We start from the raw sequence: 22,134 nt of genomic DNA, 5'->3' as shown, positions 1-22,134 counted from the left end.
ACCCCTGGCAACGGACAAAGCAGAAACAGGAAAAGCGTCCTGGGGGATGGAATGAGTAGGGACTTTGTCTCTGGTATGTTTCTGTAATGTTTGAATATTTAAGGGGCCATGTATGACTTTTGTAATGGGATGAAAACAATTAAGGTAATTTTTTGGTGTTCATTTTAAAGGAATCCTTACAAGATTGCTGTGAAGACAAATGAGCCAAGGCTTATGATGCACCTAGCACAGTGCCAGACACAGTGAACCCCTCACAAATGCCAGCTGCAATTATTGCTGTCCTTGTTCTTGGGAATGGTTCTTCTCCTCTGCAACCTGGGTGCTCTAAGATTGCAGCCTGCCTGTTCAAGGGCAGAACCCCTGACGATGCAGTGACCGCCAGGGGGCACCCACTGCCGCTCTTCTCTCCCAAAGGACAGGGCTGGGATTACCTAATTCAGTGGCTCAACAGTTTTGAGAGTTTATAATTTCAAAGTAAATTCTGAAGTTACTCATTTTTTTATCATGATAAATGAGAACATTTATAACACACACAACCTGCTCACTGTCTAGATCCCAATTATCTCATAAAACAAAGGTAATTTTAAATTTCCAAATAGTAGGAAGGGCAAAGTCTCAGAGCAGTCCTTTAAAGAAAACAAGTTTTGCTTTAGAAACATCCCTCCTGTTCCCACCTTGCCACAGACTAGTGAAACATTATCACCTGCAGCTAGGAGTCTCCGTTCACTTTACAGATGGGGAGACAGAGCCTGAGAATAGGGAGGGATTCACCGTGGGAGGCCCCTCAAGGAGTTGACACCCCAGCCTTTGGACTCTTGGTTCAGAGCTCCTGGCACTGTGTTTTCTAGAAGTGTCAGCTTTAGGTATGATGGTGAGATAATTTGGAGGCAAATTCTTGCCCCTGAGACACACCTGCAGCAGCTGCTTTTCCTCCTGTTGGCAGGTGGCCCTGGGCAGTGTGGCCACCCCAGTGAGGTAGTGACTAGGCTTGGGGAGATAAAAACAGGGGCCTGATAGGAGGCAGGAGGCCTAGTGACCCCTGGGCAAGTCTCTTCCCTACTCTGGACCTCAGTTTCCCATGAGGAAAGTGGGGCTTGGTCCCTGCCTCGTCCTGCTGTCCTCCCAACCAGCACACACACATTCATGGCATCAGCTCTCCCGACAGACCTGTCCTGTGCAGAGACTGTTCTCAGAAAAGTCCTAGCCCTCCTCTCATCAGCTGACTTGATTTTTTTGGTGGCTCCTGGTAACTCCTGGGTCTTCCTTTCAACTCCCCAAAACCCCAGGGACCTGGGTAAAGGCCTCTCCTGGCCCTGTGGGGAAGGAGGTACTTGCAGGATGCCCAGGCATGTGGCCCACAGTAACCCTGACCATGGGCCTGGGGTGGGTGACTCGAGGTGAGCTGGCAGCAGGGGGGTTAAAGCAGGAAATGCATGTTGGATGATGATGATCAAAGCTACCATCTACCGGGCACTTACTATGCTCCAGGTCTGGTGCTACACATTTTTCATAGCTTTATCTTCCCACAAGCCTGTGTATGAGGTAGCTGCTGCAGGCACACCTCATTTTACTGTGCTTCACTCTATTACACTTCACAGACGTTGCATTTTTTACAAACTGGTTTACAAGGACCCTGCATGGAGCAAGTCTACCAGCACCATTTCTCCAACAGCACGTGCTCACTTCACGTTTCTGTCACATTTTGGCAATTCTAGAAATATCTCAAACTTTATTATTATATTTGCTGTGGTGATCGGTGATCAGTACTCTTTAATGTTACTAATGTAGTTGTTTTGTGCACCGTGAATCGTGCCCATAGAAGATGGCAAACCTAATTGATAAATGTTAGATGTGTTCTGACTGCTCTACCCACCAGCCATTCCCCCATCTCTCCCTCTCCTCAGGCCTCCTGATTCCCTGAGACACATTCATATTGAAATTAGGCCAATTAACAACCCCATGTTGACCTGTAAGTGTTCAAGTGAAAGGAAGCTCACACATTTTTCACTTTTAATCAAAAGCTAGAAATGATTAGAGAGGAAAGCATGTTGAAAGCCGAGATAGACCAAAAGCTGGGCCTCTTGTGCCACGTAGTTAACCAACTTGTGAATGCCAAGGAATAGTTCCTAAAGGACATCAGAAATGCTACTCCAGTGAATACACAAATGATAGGAAAGTGTAACAGCCTTATTTGCTGATATGGAGAAAATTTTAGGGGTCTGAATAAATCAAACCAGCCACAACATTCCCTTAAGCCAAAGCCTAATCTAGAGGAAGACTCTCTCTTCAATTCTCTGAAGGCTGAGAGAGGTGAGGAAGTTGCAGAAGCTAAGTTGGAAGCTCACAGAGATCACCTCATGAGGTTTAAAGCAAGAAGCTGTCTCCAAAATGTAGAAGTGCAGGGTGAAGCAACAAGTGCTGATGGAGAAGCTGCAACAAGTTTTCCAGAAGGTCTAGCTAAAATCACTGAAGAAGGTGATTACACTCAACAACAGATCTTCCATGGAGATGTACCAGCCTTCTATCAGAAAAAGATGTCATTTAGGACTTTCATAGCTAGAGAGAAATCAATGGCTGGCTTCAAGGCTTCAAAAGACAAGCTGAATCTCCTGTCAGGAGCTAATGCACTGCTAACTTTCCACTGAAGCCAATGCTCAGTGACCATTCCAAAAATCCTAGGGCCCTTAAAAATGATGTACAAGGGGCTGGGCACAGGGGCTCACGCCTGAAATCCCAGCACTTTGGGAGGCTGAGGCGGGTGGATCACAGGGTCAGGAGTTCCAGACCAGCCTGGCCAACACGGTGAAACCTCGTCTCTACTAAAAATACAAAAATCAGCCAGATGTGGTGGCAAGTGCCTGTAGTCCCAGCTACTTGGGAGGCTGAGGCAGGAGAATTGCTTGAACCCAGGAGGTGGAGGTTGCAGTGAGCCTAGATCACGCCACTGCACTCCAGCCTGGGCAACAGAGTGAGATCGTCTCTAAATAAAACAAAAACAAACAAACAAACAAAAAGAATGATGTACAAGAAGATGAACGTTATTTTCACGCCTGCTAATGCAACATCCATTCTGCAACCTATGGATCAATGAGTAATTTTGGCTTTCAAGTCTTATTTAAGAAATACATTTGATAAGACTATTGCTGCCATAGATAGTGATTCCTCTGGTGGATCTGGGCAAAATCAATGAAAAAGCTTCTGGAAAGTAATCACTATTCTCGATGCCATTCAGAGCATTCATGATGCATGGAAGGAGGTCAAATTATTAACATAATAGGAGTTTAGAAGAAGTGGATTCCAACCTTCATGAATGACTGAGGGGCTCAAGACTTCAAGAGGAAGTAACTGCAGATGTGGTGGAAATAAATAGCAAGAAAACTAGAATGAGAAGTGGGGCCTGAGGATGGGACTGAGTTGTTGCCATGTCATGATCAAATTTCAGTGGATGAGGAGTTGCCTCTTATGGATGAGCAAAGAAAGTGGTTTCTTGAGATGGAATCTACTGGTGAAGATGCTGTGAACATTGTTGAAATGATAACAAGGGATTTAGAATATTGCATCAACTTGATAAAGCAGCAACAGGGTTTGAGAGGACTGACTCCAATTTTGAAAGAAGTTCTACTGTGGGTAAAATGCTGTCAAACAACATTGCATGCTACAGAGAAATTTTGTGTGAAAGAACAGTCCATTCATGCAGCAAATCTCACTGTTGTCTTATCTTAATAAATTGCCACAGCCACCCTAACCTTCAGCAACCACCACTCTGATCAGTCAGCAGCCATCAACATCAAGGCAAGACCCTCCAGCAAATAGATGCAACTTTCAGATGACCATTAGCATTTTCGGCATTATTTTCTAATCAAGGTGTCTACATTTTTTAGACATAATGCTATTTCATACTTCATAGACTATAGTACAGTATAAATATGACCTTTATATGCACTGGGAAGCCAAAATATGTGTGCTGCTCTCTTTATCGTGATATTTATTTCTGTGGCCTTCAACTGAACCTGCAGTATCTCCAAGGGATGCCTGTTTTATGATTCCCCCTTTACAGACAAGGAATCAGAGGCTTAGAGAGATGAAATAACTCCACCAAGGTCCTAACTCCACCAATTAGCTCCCAGCAAAGCCAAACCCAGGCCTGCTTGCTTCATCTCTTGCTAAGTTGACAGAGGCACCACTCAGCCATCAAAAGACTTTCAGGCCCCGGTGCCCCGCCTCCCGGCACTGACCGGAGAGCTGGCCGCAGGATGCCATTGCCGATGATGAAGTGCAGCTTCTCCAGGTTGGAGGTGGGCCGGTCCTCCAGCATGCTGTTGCCCTGGACCGTGGACTCCCCGTCATGCAGCCTCTTGGTGACCTGGGCCAGAGGGAGAGGACAGGGAAGGTGAAGTCAGGGGCATTCCCCTGCCAGCCAGGGCACCAGCACCCGAAGCTGCCTGCTCCCCAGAAAGCAGAATCTAAGGAGTGAGCAGAAGAACTGCGCTCCCCAGCACTGTCATTACCCCTGCCACGTGCACAGCAGATGCTGGGCCAATAACTGGCCCACATAGCTGGGGCACACCGGCCCAGTGCCACCCACTTCTGGGGACAGAGCTCCTCTGCCGTCTCCTCGATACCCTGCACCCCACCCCCCACCCCAGGGAGGTCCTCTCAGCCAGGACAGGGACCTGCTTCTGACTCCAAGCGGGACCCCTATCTCTCTGGGGTGGCCCCCCCATAACTGTGGGTTCTGGAGTATACCCCAGGTTCCAACCACCAGTCACCATCACCCTGTCACCAACACCCTTAGCCCCAAAGTGACCAGGCTCACACTGGTTCTTATGAGATGTTTCTCCTCTCTCATCCCACACAGCCCACAGCACAAGCCCCGAGCTCTGCCCAGAGGAGGTAGGGTGAGTGAGAGGTGAGCGGCAGGAGTGGATGGTACAGACAGGGAGCACCATGGAAGGCCCTCGTGTCTACCGAACACCCTCGGCTGCCATTTCCACCTTCTTCCCAGGACCCCACGGAGTGGGCGTTTCCTTCCTTGGGTCCCTTGAATATTAAGCGGCAGAGAAGGTATTCAAATCTGAGGCCACACACGTGCAAGGCTGGATTTGTGCCTCAGGTGGGGACAGGACAAGGGCAGAGGTAAAGTGGGAGCCCCTGACCCTGCAGTGGAGGAGCTGGGGAGGCTTCCTGGAGGAGGTGATCCCAGGCAGAGAAAGGAGGAGTTTCAGGCAGAGGGACTGGCATGTGCAAATGTGGGGATGGGGACCTGGCCCCCAAGGCTGTGAATGCCTTGGTTTGTGTCTGCCTCTCCAATGCATCCTCCCCTGCCACACACACACCAGCCTGGACAACCCCAGAGCACAAGGGCTGGGAGAGTGCCCAGAAAAGGCAAGGTGACTGAAGAATGAATTCAAATAAATTAATCCCGTTCATGCTCCATGAGCACTCTTGTTCCACAGAAAGCTCCCACGCCTCAAAGGTCCTTGGACCAAGTGCCTCGGGTCTGCACCCTGGCTGGAAGTGTGTTCCCTCTCACCTGTGCTGCTACCAGCCTCCCCTGCTCAGTGCCCTCTGCCAGGAAGCCCTTCCCCACCCCAGCCTAAGATCCCACTCTCTTCAGACAGTCCTGTCTGCCTGATCGCCCACCAACCCACCCATGCTGTCCTGTCCCTGGCCAGCCAAGACCCCTGAGGACAGACAGTGTCCACTCCTGAGACTGTTCTCAGAAAAGTCCTAGCCCTCCTCTCATCAGCTGACTTGATTTTTTTGGTGGCTCCTGGTAACTCCTGGGTCTTCCTTTCAACTCCCCAAAACCCCAGGGACCTGGGTAAAGGCCTCTCCTGGCCCTGTGGGGAAGGAGGTACTTGCAGGATGCCCAGGCATGTGGCCCACAGTAACCCTGACCATGGGCCTGCTCCCATGGGCCCCCAGCTTAGCTGTGCTCCAGCCTAGGCCACCTAAGGCAGCCACCCATGGGCTGCCAGACCCCCAGTGTCTGCCCTCACCTCCTCTGTGAGCTTGGACTTCTTTTTCAGAGTCAAATGCACCAGCTTGTGTCTCACACTGCTCCTCTTCTGGCCCTCAGGGAGCTGGGCCTGCAGGACCAGCAGGGATCAGGGTCAAGAGGCTGAGCAGAAAGCAATGACGAGACCCCCAACAGCAAGACTTTGTGGGGAACCATCTCGCTTCCACGTGAGGCTTACAGGGTGCCCCCCACACTGGCACCCTCTACCTGCCCACTTTACCCTTGCACCCCCACCAGCCAACTGGCAGTCAGGAAAACTGAGACTCAGAAAAACACAGTATGGGAGCTGGCTCCAACTGCAAAGCCCCCGTCTGCTCTGCTGTGAGGCCCCTCAGTTACGGTCAGCACTTCACAGTTTGTAAAAGTTTCACACATTTGTTCCCACAAGTAGACAAAGGAGGGTGGCAGGCAGGGGTTGGTGAGGCAGAGATGAATTATAGGATCCTTTTTCTGTGGAGGAGCCCAAGGCTGGCGATGCCAGCAACCCTCCCTGTAGGCCTGGGAGGGACATCAGCCAGAGGGCACCTTGGCCTCACCTCACCCTCGCCCTGCAGGGCCTGCAGCTCCCTCTTGTATGTCTTCTTGCCCAGGGTCTCGTAAATCTTGGTCATCACAGGGATCTTCTCGCTGCCGTCACTCATGGCTGTGTGGTACTTGGGCTCCGGGAGGTCCCCCATGAAGCGGAGGATGGTGATCCAGACCGCCAGGGCTGCCTGGGGCAGAGCGCGCATGTCAGAGGCCAGAGCAGAGGACATTGCTAAAGCTGTCAGAATGACTTGGTGGTTTGGGGAGAGGGCTGGAGACACCCCCTCCTGCATGGTGAACCCTTAGGCTGGGTGCCACAGTGAAGACTCTAGTCAGACCTGGTCCCTGGCCCCCAGGGACCCACCACCCTCATCACCTATGGCCACCAGCAGCAGCAGAGTCCACAGCACCAGCCCTGGCCCCACCCAGCAGTGACCTAGTGGCAGGCAGGCCTCACCAGCTGGTCACCCTCGTCGTCATGGTAGAGCAGTGGCTGTTTGAGTGGCCGCCGGGTGTAGGAGTGCGTGGTTGTCCCCTGGAAGTAGGTGGCAGCAAACTTGGCAAATTTATACTCAGAGAGGTCCTCCTCATCCTCGTCAGGCAGGGGCAGGGCTGCATCCAGGTCCTCCTCCACCATCTCCCTCCGCCCTCGCTCCAGGTCCTGAAGGAGACAAGAGGTATGTCCTGGAGTCCCAGCTACTCGGGAAGCTCAGGCAGGAGGATCACCTGAGCCCAGAAGTTCAAGTCTGCAGTGAGCTATGATCACACTACTGCACTCCAGCCTGAGCAACAGGGTGAGACCTCATCTCAAAAAAAAAGAAAAAAAAAACCTGAGAACGGCCTTGGAGAGGGACAGGACCCAGTTCATCCCTGCTACCCACTGCTCAGAGGGGCTGGGCGGGCTTTAAGGCCAAGGGCACAGGAGGAGGGAGGATCAGCCCAAGTGGTGTGGGGGCCTCTGGAGCCCCTGTCCCCAGCCTGGTACCTCAAAGCCACTAGGTGCCTGGCCCTCCTGGCCTGGCAGGCCACCTGAAGTCCCCAGGAAGCCAAACATCTTGTCCACCATGTCTGAGTGATTGACGGGCTCGTGGCGGGCCCTTTCCATCTGCTCTAGGAGCTCCTTCTTCCGCCGAGCAGCCTCCTTCTCCTTCAGCTCCCGCTCGGCGTCCTCACGAGCCAGCTGGGCCAGGCGCTCCTGGGCAATTGGGGTGACACAGAAGACACAGGGTCAGCCCCGGTGCCACAGCCTCAGGGAACAAGCTCTCCCTGGGAAGCCCGTGCAGCAGCCAGGGCCTCGGTCCCCACCTCATGACCGCCGGGGACAAAGGAGCCTCCGACTTCCCCACCTCTGGGCCACTCAGAGGCCTCTCAACAGGCCAAACAGCAATCTGCCCATCCTTCAGGGCTCTCAGGGAGCCACCTCCTCCAGCAGCCTGCTCCATGGGGACCACACGAACCCAGACACCCCACGGCCATTGGCTTGAGGCTCTAGACCAGTGCCGCCCAACAGAAATACAATGTGAGCCACCCATGTGGTAGCCATGTTTTAAAAAGCAAAAAGGAATAGGTGGGATTAGTCGTAGCAATATATTTTATTTAACTCAATATTTCCCAAATATTATCTTAGCATATAATCCATATTACAAAAATAATACTGAGATATTTTATATTCATTTTTTCCCCACCAAGTCTTCAAAATCTAGTGTGTACTTCACAATTACAGCACTGTGTCATTTGGATGGACCACACTGCAAGTGTTCAGTTGCCACTGTGGCTGGTGACTCTCTACCGGGGAGCAGGGCACCCTCGTGCCGTCAGCTGACTTGGGCTTTTATCAGGGTGTTCTCTCCCAGCTAGAAAGGGGCTGCTGAGGGCCTGGGTCTCTTCCTCTGGAGCCACCACAGCCCTCGGTCCTTTTGCATGGCACAGGACCAGGTGCCCAGTGAGAGCTCAGGCAACGCTGGCCGAGTGGGTCTAGTGCAGCCACTCTGAAGGGTGGAAGGAAGGCTGCGGTGCCGGGTGACATGAGCAGCCAGCCTCGGGTGACATGAGCAGCCAGACGAGGCGCCTGGAGGCTCTCGGCTCACCTGATGCTTGCGCTCCGCCTCCTCCTTGGCCTTCTTGGCACTCATCTCCTTCCGGAGCTTCTCTTCCTCTGCCAGCCGCATTTTCTCAGCCTCGAGGCGCCACAGGTACTGAGGGAAGGGGGCATCCAGGGGGCATGGAAATGTGTGTAGCTGTTGTTGCAGGGATTCCTGCCAGCTCTACCCACCCGACTCTGAGTTCTAGAACTGGGCATGACTTTGCCAAATAATTTGGCAGATAGGACAAGTGAGGTAACCAAGAAATTCTCTAGGTTACCCAGCGGGTTGGAGGCACCACTGATCCTAAAGCCCGGCCAGATCTGCCTTGGTCTCTCAGAGATTCCCAAGAGTGACTGAGGTCCCAGCCCTGCCCTTGGCCAGGAGGATGGAAATGAGGGTATGGTCCCAGGTTTGTGCACTCCTCAGAGCAGGCATAACCACAGGTCCACCCCATAGGTCCCGCTTCCTGGCCAACACCTGAGGGTGATGTGTGGACACTCCCCACCCAGGGGTCAGAGGTCTGCTGATTGCTGCTACGGACTTGCTCCCTCACCTCAGCCCTGAGGCGTTGGTGCAGCCTGCGGGCGATCATGCCCCGGGCATAGGCCTGCACGGTAAGCACAGCCCAGAGGCGGTGGCGGAAGGCCTTGCGCACCAGATAAGCGCGGCAGCGGGCCTGGAACTGGATGATGCGCTGGCGGGCCAGGCGGTACTGCTGGTGCAGCTTCCGGGAGCGGTGTAGAGCCTGCAGCCGCAGGAAGCCGAGACGCATCTGCAAGGACAGCCACCCCGTGCTCAGAGCCTGCTGTCCCATTCTAGACTGACCCTGCCTGCAGAAGCTTCCACGGCACCGGCCTCCACTCTCAGACAGGCACCCCCAGAAGGCATGGCCCCGTCTCCTCTCAGATTAGGGCCCCCCCATCGTTAGAAAGTTCTGTTTCCTCTCAGACAACATATTTTTAGGTGACCTTGACTCTCCCTGAGTTGGGCCCCCCTGAGAGAATCCTAGATCAGGAGCTGCAACCAACCAGTCTGCTTCCCATCCAGCCCCGACAAGCCCTAAGCCCAGCTGCTGCACAAGGTCCATGTGACCCAGCCACTCCCAGCCCCATCTGAGATCTCTCATAATCCCAGAGTGCTCCCAACACCCAAAAACACTCCAGAAGGAGAACAATACACATTGCTGGCCAGTTGGAAGAAGCCACAAGAGCCAGATCCAGACTTCGGGCTGGAGGAATGGTAGCGGCTGGCTGGGGCAGTGGCAGGAGGCCAACGAGGTCAGGCTGTGCTGCCTGGGTGCAGGCCAGTCCCGCTGCCATGGCAGCAAGGCTGGGTTCAAAGGCCTGTTGGGGCAAGAGAAGCCCATGGGGAGGCTCACCAGCCCGTAGTTCTTCCTGCAGTTGTGACCCCGCCAGTGCCTCTGGATCAGCGTGGCAGCGTTCTTCAGCTTCAGGAAGTTAGACCTGAAACAGCGGGAGTGGCGCGGGTAAGCAGTGTCCAGAGGCAGCCAGGGCACAGGTGGGTTTGGGATCAGGAGGGCATGCTGAGTCCTGGCTCTGCGACTTCCTAGCTATGTGACCTTGGGCAAGGCACATAACCTCTGTGCCTCAGCTTCCTCATCTGTACAATGCGTAGAATAATGCTTGCCCTGCCTGCCCCACAGGCCTGTCACATAAGCCTATGAAGGTAGACATTCAAAAGGTATTTGTTGAATGAATAAATGTATGAAAAAATAAGTAACTAAAATAATATAAAGATTAAAAGCTTTGAACAGTCTAACTTCCTCATTTTATACATGAGGCAACTGAAACTTGATAGGTTGGGACTAGAGCCTGTGTCTTCTGACTGACCCTAAGTGAGCCCATTGCTGTTCCCCCTGCACACAGCAGGCTGCTTCCGCAGGAAAACAGTCATCTTTGGCCTGATAGAGGACAGAGACCACGCACAGACAGCAGGGGTCTGCTGAATGTAGAAATAAATAAAGGAAGAGTGAAGGATGGGTATGTCAGTGTGCATGTGAGCCAAAAAGTCAATGCTTGGAGACACACATAAGCAAATGAGCAACTGTGGGAATGGGTGGGTGGGTGGATGGATGAATGGATGAGTGAATGGGTGGGTGGGTGGGGGGATGGATGGATGGATGGGTGAATAGGCGGGCGGATGGATGGATGGATGGATGGATGGATGGATGGATGGATGGATGAATAGGTGGGCGGATGGATGGATGGATGGATGAATAGGTGGGCAGATGGATGGATGGATGGATGGGTGAATAGGTGGGCAGATGGATGGATAGATGGATGGATAGATGGGTGAATAGGCGGGCAGATGGATGGATGGATGGATGGATGAATAGGTGGGCGGATGGATGGATGAACGGATGGATGGATGGATGGATAGGTAGGTAGGTGGGTGGGTGAATGGATGGATGAATGGGTAGATGAAGGGAGAGAGTGACCATATGAACTGCAAAGGGGTGTGTTGCAGGATTTTCACAGAACTTTAATCACATTTTGGAGTCAGTCCTGCACATTTGTGAATTGTCACAGGTGTACAGATATCCTTTACATAGAATATGAGACACATTTTGTATTCATAATTTATAAAATCTCAAATTTCCTCTGTGCAAAATTTCATCAGCATCTGAAATGAACAGTGGGTCCACATGTGAGTCTCATGTATCTACATGTGAAAGTGCGTATGTAGGTGAATGTATTGGATTATTTGGCTTACATGGCACAATGGGTCCATGTAAATCATGTATCTATATTCCTCTGTGTTTACATGATCATGTGTGCATGCTGTGCATGTGTGCACTTGTTTCATAGGTGAACATGTTTTTTTCCTAGTGTTCATGCGGGCAGAGCAGAGGAGAGCCAAACACCACACGTACACCTGTATGTGGGCTGAGGAGGGGAGGAGCTGGTGGGAACACGCACCTGTCTTTGAACCCCCGGATGACCTTCTGGAGGAGGATGACTCTGTCAGTGATGGCTTTGTCCCGCTCCACTTCCAGCAGCATGTCATGGTGGTCCTAGGAGGCAGAGCTCCTGAGCAGCACCCCACGAGGTCTCTAGAGCCACCTGCTCAGTCCCAGCTGGGGCCTCTCTTCCTTCACTGGGAGCCCAGGTCTAGAACTCAGTTGGGTCCCATGAGCTCCCAGCTGGCTCTGGCTCCTGGGGCAGCCTCCCACAGCCACCAGGACAGACAGGGGTTGTGGCTGTTTCCCAGAGGCCCAGGCAGGACAAATGGAGCAGAAGGTGCCTAATCTCTCTGGATGGGGTCAGAAGGCCCAGTACGCACACACACCGGCTTCTTCCCTATCATCAATCTGCCCAAGCCCCCTGCTTCTAGACGTCCCTGTCACATCAGTCCCTCACCTGGGCTGGGCTGTTGCCATTCCTCTCCTGAACCTTGGCAGCAGCCTCCTAACCAAAGGTCTCACAGCCTCCCTGGCTCCCTCTCCAGCCCTCCTTCACAAGCAGCCAGAGAGACCCTCCTAAACACAACCCGGATGGTGACCCTACAGTGACACCTCATGGTTCCCCAGGTAGAGCCTGGGTTCCTCACCCTGGCACTCAAGGCCACCCATGATCCAGGGTGTCTGCCAACTTTTCCAGCCCTCTCTCCTCCTCACCCAAGACCCCAACCCTCACTCTAGTTGGACAAAACTTCATTGGTTCACTTAATACATATGAATTGAACGCCTCCATGTGCCGGCACTGTGCTAGGTGCTGGGGAGGGGAGGGGCTGCCACAATGAACCAGGGAGACACGGCCCCTGCCCTTGGGGAGGGTAGAGTCTCATGAGGGAGCCACATCCATCAGATAATCACAGACACACAGGGCCCTGACAGAGGAGATGCTCAGCTAAGGCATTCTGAATGAATGAATGAATGGATGAATGAGCGTGTCTGGCCTCTCAAAACCATGGCCATATCGGAAGAACCTAGAAGTGTAAGTCAGGGGCTGACGGCGCTCCTCCGAGTTCCCTGGCATTAGATGCCATCGTGATTCCTGCCTTCCCCACTTTGTCCACACAGGGGCTTGGCATCAGACCCCCCCAGACTGGAAGCCCTGCTGCCTGCTTCCTAGCTGCCTGGCTTCGGGCAACTCACTTCTCTCTGAGCCTGTGAAACGGGTATAATATTTTCTTCTCCACAGGACTGTTTCAAGGATTAAATTAGCTCATGGATGAAGAGCCCCCACCCAGGGCCTGGCACATGGAATATGCTTTCTGGCTGGCCACTGTGGGAGGCACAGGCCCCTAGGGAACATTCATCACATCTTGCTAATGAGGAAATGCAGGTGCAAGGAGAGAAAGGGCCTAGCCTGAAGCCCCTTGGCTGGAGAGGATTTAAAAGAGGCCACAGGCTCCCTCCAGTTCAGAGCTGGTTCCTGTCCCTCCTGCAGCTGTCCTGGAGTGTGCAGGCCCCACCCCCACACCAGAGGAAGGAGCCCTGTCATCCGGGACAGCCAGAAATCTAGCACAGCGGAAATGCAAATGGGGAAGCCCAGCGCTGGGAGCTCGCACTGTCCCTGCTGTGGCTGCCCTGCCACTGCCAGCTCCCAGTCATTTCTCCAAGGCTGTGACTCCGTGACTCCCACAGGCCCTGCTTCCTGCTTCCCTCCCCAGCTGCCCAGGCAGCAATGGGAGCTGAGCTCCCTACAGAGTGACGGACAGGTGGAATGCTGCAGACCCCAGCATGGGATGGACCCTGCCAGGCAGGAAACCACAGGAAGGAACCTAAAGACACACTCAAGAGACCCCACACAGGCACACCCCAATTTACAGATGGGAAAATGAGGCTCAGAAAAGGCCCCAAGGCAAGTAGCACCCCCGCCTCCCTGCTGTGGGCCTGACAGCCAGCCCGCCCCTGGCATGTACTTTGTAACCTGTGGTCAGTGCGCTGACCCTGCTCCCAGGTGGTAGATGATCTCAAACACCAACTTACCCTTCCCCACCGGAGAGACCAGATCCCACCTGCTCCTCCAGCCACACCACAGCCCGGCAGGAAGGATCTCAAAGCCCCAGCACTGCCTCCCTCTCCCGAGCACCCCAGCCCACATGATGGGAATTCACAGTGCCCCAGGGCAGCCCAGGGAAGCTGTGCTCACCTTCAGAAAGATCTTGGTTTTGCCTATCTGCCAGTCATCGTGCGTGCCCAGCACAGTCTCAGCCATGCGCTGGCACGTCCCGCGAAGGTCACCCTGGAGTGGGGATGGGGGACACAAGGGAATGGGCAGTGTCTCCAGTGGGAAGGCCCCCGGAGTGTCCCTGAGGCTGGGAGGCAGGGCTCTTCTCCAGCTCTGCCCCTGACTCAAAGTGTGACCTCAGCTGGGTCCTGCCTTCTCTGAGCCCCAGTTTTCTCCTTAGCTCAGCTGGATGGTATGATTGCAAAACCCTTTCTCACAACTGACATCCAGGGCCTGCGTGGCAGCCCTGGTCTTGTTCCTTACACCACCATGTGTGAAGTCCTCACTAGGTGAACATGGCAACTGAAGCCCACTGATGCATTCCAAGACCTGACCCCCAATTTTCCATGCTGTACCTGAGAGGTCGAGCAGATGTCAAGCCCCGCTCACAGTCCTGATAAGAAAATTGGGATCCTTGCCCAGCCAAAGCTGGGACCCTCCTCTCCTGCCTTCTGTGCACTCAGCCCTGTACCTGCTTGTAGGCTGGCTTCACACCCGGCAGCAGCACGCGGTACCGCTCCACAAACTCCACGAAGCTGTAGCGGATGGGGTAGCCAGCTCGGCGGATTCGGATGGTCTCCATCATCCCTGAGTACCGCAGCTGGCGCACACACAAGTGCCGGTCAAACAGCTGCCGGGCAGACAGACAAGGGCATCAGGGCCAAGGCTCCTGCTGGGAGGCAGCCCTGCTATGCACTTGACCAACCCAGACAAAGGCTCAGAAAGGCCAAGTCCACATGGCACGGGAGGAGCAAAGCTGGGACAGGCACCTGGATCTGCAGCTCAAATCCACAAAATAGCATAAAGTGAGGCCTGTCGTGGCGGAGTTGTGTGCTTTGGAAGCACACAGAAGACACAGATTAATTCCTCTTGGGACACCCAACAGGCAAGCTTCATGGAGGAGGCGTCTTCATCCCCCTAACGCTGACAGGAGGGGGAGTATTCCAAGGCTGGAGGGGGTAAGCCTGTGCAAAGCTGTGGAAGCCTGAAAGCGCAGGACTTTGTTGGGAATCTTGGGGGAGCTAGAGAGGCTGGTCCTGGCCAAGTTATGGCTGTGCAGGTGAGGGGTGCTCTGCACAACCCCAGGGAGGATCTTTCACACTGCAGCTATCGTACATCTGTGGTTATTCAGACAACGTTCTAGCTGCCTTAAGGAAGCAGCACATTTTTCAAAGGGCCCTGGGGTTTGGTTGGTGGAGGGGCTGGGGAGAAGGAGTACAAGGCAGATGCTGGGCTGTGAGGCTGTGGGGCTCTGTGAGGGCCTCATCTATGGATGCTGGAAGCCAGGGAAGGTTTAGAGCAGGGAGAGACTGGGCCAGGTCTGCATTTGAGAACAATGTCACTGGGGTCCAGGGGAGGCAGGACAGGAGGCGAGGGAGGCAGGAGACCCTTGAGGAGGCTGTTGCCAAGGCCCAGTACACAAATGCTAAGGACTGGCCTGAGGGAAGGGTCCCACTTCAGAGCCAGGGAGACTGTGCCTGACTGCCCTGGTCTCAGTCCCCTACACCCCCTGCATTACAGGGAGAGCTCACTGGAGCCCTCTGCGAACCTCAGGCCTCTGCAGACCTGAGTCCTAAAGGGGTCAGGCCTCATCCACTTTGGGGAATGTTTTCCAGGCAGGAGGCAGTGGGAGGGGACAGTCTTGCAGCCTGTCAGCTTCCGGAGCCTGTTTCCTCTCTCTCCGGGCCACTTTCCCCGGCCTTCCTTCCCTGCCCAGATCCCGAGGCCCCAGCTTCCCCTGCGCCTCCCTGCAGGCCTCTGGGTAAACAACCCTCCCAGAGCCTGTGCTGGGAAAGGAGAGGGCTCGCAGCGAGGTGGCCCCAGCCTGAGCCCCTTAACCTCCCTGAGCCCCCAGTCCCGCATCTCTAACCTGGGACCGCCACAGTCTCTTTCTCACGGGCTGTTTGAGAAGGCTGAAGGAAGCTGTGGCCTGTCCATCCAGCCTATGCTGGGCACACAGAAAGGGCCCAACAAATGTTATTCAGAAAAGTCAAGAATGAGAATATCCCAAACAGCTGGAGGGATGGGGGAGGCTTCCAGGAGGAGGTGGTGGTTGAGCTGGGCCAAAGGAGAAGGGGACTTTCAAAGAAGCATCCCTAGCAAGAACCACAGCTGCCAATCTGGGCACTTGCTGGGGCCGGGCATCTGCAAGCATTATTGCATGGAATAGTCTCAGGAGGTAAGGATGGTCAGTCCCATTTCCATCTATGAGGAAACTGAGGCGTAAGAGAAGAAACTGCCTTGTCTGCAGTCACCCACTTGTAAGTGGTAGAACCAGGATCTGAACCTGCCGCAAGCCCCCTGCAGAGTCTAGGCTCTTTCCAAGGCACCTGCTGCCTCCAGTAAATAGGGGGCCTTGTTTTGTAAGCTCCCAGGGTGCCCCCGATTCCCTAAAGGGACAAAGCCTCACATCCTTCACTCCCACCCTACCTTATTCTTGACAGAGCTCCTCCACATCACCCTAGCTGCCACCCACCAACCCCAGGCCAGGGCTGCTCACCATGGGCTTCTTGAACTCATTGGGCTTGATGCATCGCACAAAGAAGGGCTGGCAGGCACCCAGCGTGCGCATCAGCAGCTCCAGCGACCGCTTGAACTGGCTGCTGAGTGTGGGCGAGCGCTTCCTGGTCTCGGCGCCCTGGGGGGACGGACGGCAGAGATGGGAGGGGCTATGCCTGCCCCTATCCAGTGTCCCAGGAGCCGCCCAGTAGGAAGCAAGAGGGGAGGTCAGTGGGTCAGGGTTTGAGGGATAGGGCGGTATTCGAAGTTTTCCTGCAAACTGCCTCTCCCCACCATCTGAGCTGGAGCCTGGACCCCAGATACCCCTCCAGGAAGACTCCCAGGACTTCCAAAGGTACCAGCTCTGGGCCAGGGGGAAGTGAACCCTACAGGAAGATCTCTGCACTGGGAGTCGGGAGCCTGCCCCTGCCCCTGCCCCTGCCCCTGGTGCGCTGGATGACTCTGAGCAAGGGGTAGCCCCTCTCTGAGTCTCATCCCCCCTTCCCTGCATAAAGGAGTAATCGGACTTGGTCACCTCAGGACCCTGAGGTCGTCTCTAGAGACAGGGGTTAGACAAACCTAGATTCAAGCCCTGGCCCACCACTTCCTAGCTGTGTGGCCTTAGGCAGGTCACTAAATGTTGCAGAACCTCAGTCTCCTAAGTGGAGGTGATACCATCTATCCATCTGACCAGGCTGTGATGAGGGTCAGAGGTCAGGGCATATTTCAGTAAACAGCAACCTGGAAAGGTGGTGCCGCCTTCTGGGAACCTGTGGGCAAGTGCGAGGAGGAGGAGCGGGAGCTGCTGGTGACCTCTCCCCTCCCAGGCTTAGCTGGCAGCAGCAGGCTGGGGGCGGGGCAGGCCTGGCTAATCCTCCTAAGAAGGCACACAAGCAACTTCCCCCTCATCCCTGTACTGTGGCACCGACGTGGCCAGGGGTTCTGTGCTCCACCTGCCACTACCTGGGCGATCCTAGCAGCCAGCGAGCCCCATGCACCTCCCTGCCCTACTGGGGTCCCCTCTGAGAATACTGTGGAATGAGGTAAAGCCCTGAGCCACAAACAAACAGGAAGCCAAACGGCAGGACTGATGGGAACTGGACACAGAGCTCAGGTTCTCTTCCAAAGCATCTTGATGAGTGTTTTCCTGGCAATTTTCATTTGGTTGAGAATTTCTTATTTTATTTTATTTAACGCCATTTGGTTAATATTATAAGATTTAATATCTTTAGAGTCACTATTTCATCTGATATCCTGTATCATCAAAAACCAGGGCTGCAGATGTAGATATGTAAGGTATTTGGGGGAACAAAGGTGTTATGCTCATACTCAATTTAGGTAATATGCCACCAGACTGTGATGAGGCCTTCTGAGAAAGAGCCAGTGCCTGCAATTCTGAAATCTGCAATGCTTTCCAATTGCGTTGTATTTGGAATATATTCTAGGATTTTGCCCAGAGAAGCTGCGGAGTATTTGCAATGTGGTAGGGTGGTGGTCAGATCTGTGGCTTCCGGGATTGTCCTCAACTTGATCCAGCAGCAGCACTGGGTGACCCCAGTCACTGGAGGGGAGCTATTCAAGTTGGGCTGTACCCAGCCTGCGTTAGGGCCCCTGACATGAGTACACACATACGCATGCACACACACAACACACACACCCCTCAGCATGCACACACACACATATAAGGAGCTCACGCATACCACCACGTGCACACACACGCACACGCACACCCTTCTTTGGTCTTGGTCATCACAATAAAACTACTACTTTCTACCCGTCCTCCCAGTTGGGCTCGGAGCCCCATGAGGACAGGACGGGTCTGCCTCTATACTGCTGCATGGCCAGGACCTACCTGACACAAGTAACAGTCAACACTTTGATCTACTGAAGTGCTGTTGAACTGGTTCCTAGTGACATCCATGGGTTCACAGAAACTGTCCACTTTCCTGTTGCTCCAGCCAAACATCTAACAACTGTCCACAGTGCCTCTTCTGTCACATTCAATATATTCGCAAATCTTACAGGCTCTACTTTCAAAATATCTCCAGAACCTGACCCCTTACCACTTCCTTCACCGTCAGCCTGGTCCCAGCCACCAGCGTCGCTCTCAAATTCCTGCAGCAACCCCCCAACTAGTCTCTTTGCTTCCATCCCCCACACTCCAGGCCACCCTCCCCTGGAACTGGGGAGTTAGAGAAGAGGAAAGAGTGGCAGAGCCAAGAGCCACACCTGTCTCACCAGCACGGCCACTCTACAACACACGGCCTTCAGACAGAGACTCTTCTGGGTGCTGGAGCTTCGAGTGCCTGGGACTCTTCCACTCTCAACACAGCAGCCCAAGTGAGGCTGCTAAAACAAAACCATGTCCTTTCCCCACCCAGAACCCTCCACTGGCAACTTGATTCACTTGCATGAAGGCACAGGTCCTTGTAGGGACCCACAGTGCCCCCAAAGGAGCTAGTTCCAGGGGCCTCTGGTCTTTACAACACCTGTTCCTACCCCTCCAGCCTCCTCGCCCTGCCTGGGATGCACCTGGGATGCAGGCACAGGCTTGCAAAGCACCTCAGGGCATCTGTGCTCGCTGTCCCCTCTCCCTGCAAAGCCCTTCCTCCGGAATGTGGCTGGGCACATTCTTCCTCACCTCCTGCTCAGCTTCTCAGCAGGCCTTTCCTAACACCCCACTGAAAATCACAGAGCCCCACCGCCTCATTCTTCCCTTCTTAATGTTTCCCTATGCCACATCTCACCATCTGATACACTGTAGCTTTTACTTATTTATTGGCTTTCTATTTACTATTAATTTTGAGACAAGGTCTCACTCTGACGCCCAGGCTGGAGTACAGTGGCACGATCTTGGCTCACTGCAGCCTCGACCTCCCAGGCTCAAGCCTCCTGCCTCAGCCTCCTGAGTAGCTGGGACTACAAGTGTGTGCCACTGCACCTAGCTAATTTTATGTTTTTTGTAGAGACAGGATTTTGCCATTTCGCCGAGGCTGGTCTCGAACTCCTGAGCTCAAGCAATCTGCCCACCTCGGCCTACCAAAGTGCTGGAATTACAGTTGTGAGCCACTGCACCTGGCCTTGGCTTTCCAACTATCCCCTCTTCTGCTGGAACTTAAGTTCCATAAGGATAGAGACTTTTTCTGTTTTGTTCACTGCTACGTCCCCAAGACCCATGACAATGCCTGGCATATAGTAGGCACTCAATAAAGGTTTGTAGGTAGTCAACTGGGTTTCTGATTTGGTTTTATTTCATTGAGGGGAAAGGCTGTCCTTCCTGGTATTTGCTGTTTTCTGTGACAATCTGCAGATAGGGATGGGGTAAAGGTGGAAGTGAAAAGTCCAAAGCCTCCCCAGAAAGGACCTGAGAGGAAGACCCCAGAGCGTGATGTGAAAGGGGCTGGGAATTCTCAGGCAGGAGGCCACCTGCATAGAGTGAACAGGTGTCTCTTGGGCTTGGGGCCCCAGGACATATGACTGGGCTTTGGCATTAATCAGGGGGTAATCAATGTCCTGGAAGAGCTGCCTTCATCACAGCTGTACTTGGCCTTTGACCAGCAAGTGCTGCGGTGGGGCTGCCCAGGGCTGCCTGGCGAGGCAGATGTAGGAGTCAAAGGCTAAAAACTCAAGGCTCGGGGACCTGCCCATGATGGGAGTTCAGATCACTGCAAGAAGTGGCGTGGGCTTCCATCCTGATGGGAGCATTGCCACTAGTACACTGCTGTTGAATAAACAATTAACCAAGCTGATTTTCATCTTCCTTTAAAAAAGCCATTGTGTTTCTAGGAGTTACGAAGTATGTTTTCTTTCCTAAGATGCGACGTTTATGGAGCCAGCATGGTAAATTTCTAAAAATTAAAATTATATTTAAAAAGGCAGGAACTTGGAAAACCTCACTTTAGCCCACTCTTGTATATGGCCTTAGACAAGTCCCTGAGGCAGGCCTGCGCTCGAATCCCTGGTGTGTCGCAAGGTGTGTGACCTCAGCGAGCACCTTGGTCTCTCTGGGCCCCAGTTTCTTTCTTTAAATGTTAGAGACAGGGTTGCCCTCTGTCACTCAGGTTGGAGTGCAGTGGCAAATCATAACTCACTGCAGCCTCCAACTCCTGGGCTCAAGGAATCGTCTTTTCTCAGCGCCCCCACCCAAGCAGCTGCGACTACAAGCGCTCACCACCATGTTCAGCTAATTTAAAATCGTTTTGTAGACACAGGGTCTCACTATGTTGCCCAGGCTGGTCTTGAACTCCTGGCCTTAAGCAATCCTCCTGCCTTCGTCTCCCAAAGTGCTGGGATCACAGGTGCGAGCCACGACACCCAGCCTGGGCCCTGGTTTCTTCACCTGTAAAGTGGGAGTAATAGTAATTACTCGCCAGGTTGCAGTGGGGAGTGAATGAGGTGATAAATATAAGTGCTTAGCTCGTAGCCTGGCTCAGAAGAGGTGCCCAGTAGATGTAACTGGTATCAGATTGGTCACTGTTGTATCCTAATTCTCTGCTCCTAAAACTTCCTCCGGGGTGGGCCATTTCCAGAGACTCTGGGATCCTGCACTTTGACCTCTCCAGGATTTCTCAGTAAATGGGTTCTAGTCCCAGAAGTAGGAAACTCAGAGCAGGAAATATCATGGAACATTCCCAGATGCCTCCAGGAGCTTTGAAAAGAGAGAGGAGAGAGAACAGGTAGGAGGGGAAGATGGGGTTTAACCAGAGTATGCCCAAGACCAGGAGGAATGGATGGGCCACTGAGTGGGGCCAGCAGGTCTATAGGAGAAGATGAAAGAGTGGGAGAGGCCAGAGCCATGCCTGTCTCAGCAGTGTGGCCACCTTACAGCACAGGGCCTTCAGGTGGGGACTCTCCTGGGTGCTAGAGCTTCCAGTGCCTGGGACTCCCCTCTCTCAGGTCGGCCCTGCACGCACCCCAGCAGTCGGCCAGCCTACAGTGTTGGTCTGTCAGGGTGAGTGGGGGTGGGAGGTTGTTCCAGGGCTGATCCATGGGCAGAGGGGAGAGGCCACCATCCAGACAAGCTCCTTGCTCCTGACATGCCCTGTCTACTGCCGGGCGTGTGTGGATTGTTTCAGAACTCTGCCAGGCAGGCAGGAAGGAAGAGGGACTCAGCACCAGGCCAAAGTGGAAGGATGTCAGTATTTGGCAGAGAGGAAATGAAGGTCTGAGGAGAGAAAAAGAGGCAAAGGGGTTGACAGCACTATGCTGTTGCTAAGGGGTACCCAGCACCTTTGGAATCTAGAGCACCATGGGAGCCACAGCCTGAACCAGAGCTCAGGACACAGCAGGGCTGCTGTTTCAGGCCTAAGGAGGTCTGGGGAATGGTGTCTCCTAGTCCCAGCTCCCCATCAGAATGCTGTGACCTGGAATGAGTCATATCCCCTCTCTCAGCCTCAGTCTCTCATCTGCAAAATGCAGAAAATGCCACCTGTCCCTCCTGCCTTGCAAGGTTATCTGAGCATCCGACCAAGGCATGGCTGTAGGCGCCCACTAGGGCCTGGTGGAAGAACCAGGGATTGATGCCTCCAAGGGGCCTTAGGAGACCTGTGTTCGAGTCCCTGCTCTGTCCCGGGTTCCCAGAGGACCCTGGGCAAGACTTGCCCCTTTTCTAGGACTCAGTTTCCTCCTTGAAGAAAGAAATGCCTACAGCACACACAACTCAAAAACCAAACACAAAAATCACTCCACAAACCACTCCACACAAAAACACACTCCAAAAAAAGGAGAAAAAGCCCAACCCTTTCCCCGAGCCTCAGCACCGTGGGGGCTCGGGACCAAGCCCCACCAGGCCGCTGGGGTCTTTTACCTT

General features: G+C 53.6%; 1 protein-coding gene across 7 annotated transcripts in view; it reads right to left on the bottom strand.

The window, feature by feature from the left end:
* The window catches only part of MYO7A (myosin VIIA), an 87,081-nt gene that overhangs the window by 26,037 nt on the left and 38,910 nt on the right, over positions 1 to 22,134 (bottom strand). For all 7 annotated transcript variants that reach the window (XM_008020227.3, XM_008020223.3, XM_008020230.3 and 4 more), the window contains 12 exons: positions 16,327 to 16,464; positions 14,299 to 14,457; positions 13,749 to 13,841; positions 11,571 to 11,665; positions 10,010 to 10,094; positions 9,185 to 9,403; positions 8,635 to 8,742; positions 7,533 to 7,742; positions 7,005 to 7,208; positions 6,559 to 6,735; positions 6,003 to 6,092; positions 4,236 to 4,363 (listed from right to left, as the gene is read on the bottom strand). In XM_008020227.3, coding sequence (XP_008018418.3) covers positions 4,236 to 4,363; positions 6,003 to 6,092; positions 6,559 to 6,735; positions 7,005 to 7,208; positions 7,533 to 7,742; positions 8,635 to 8,742; positions 9,185 to 9,403; positions 10,010 to 10,094; positions 11,571 to 11,665; positions 13,749 to 13,841; positions 14,299 to 14,457; positions 16,327 to 16,464 — 1,706 coding nt within the window. The remainder of the gene's footprint in view (positions 1 to 4,235; positions 4,364 to 6,002; positions 6,093 to 6,558; positions 6,736 to 7,004; positions 7,209 to 7,532; positions 7,743 to 8,634; positions 8,743 to 9,184; positions 9,404 to 10,009; positions 10,095 to 11,570; positions 11,666 to 13,748; positions 13,842 to 14,298; positions 14,458 to 16,326; positions 16,465 to 22,134) is intronic.

This window comes from Chlorocebus sabaeus, chromosome 1 (assembly GCF_047675955.1).
Source record: "Chlorocebus sabaeus isolate Y175 chromosome 1, mChlSab1.0.hap1, whole genome shotgun sequence".
Taxonomy (NCBI): domain Eukaryota; kingdom Metazoa; phylum Chordata; class Mammalia; order Primates; family Cercopithecidae; genus Chlorocebus; species Chlorocebus sabaeus.
This window is presented reverse-complemented; position numbering and strand designations above follow the sequence as displayed.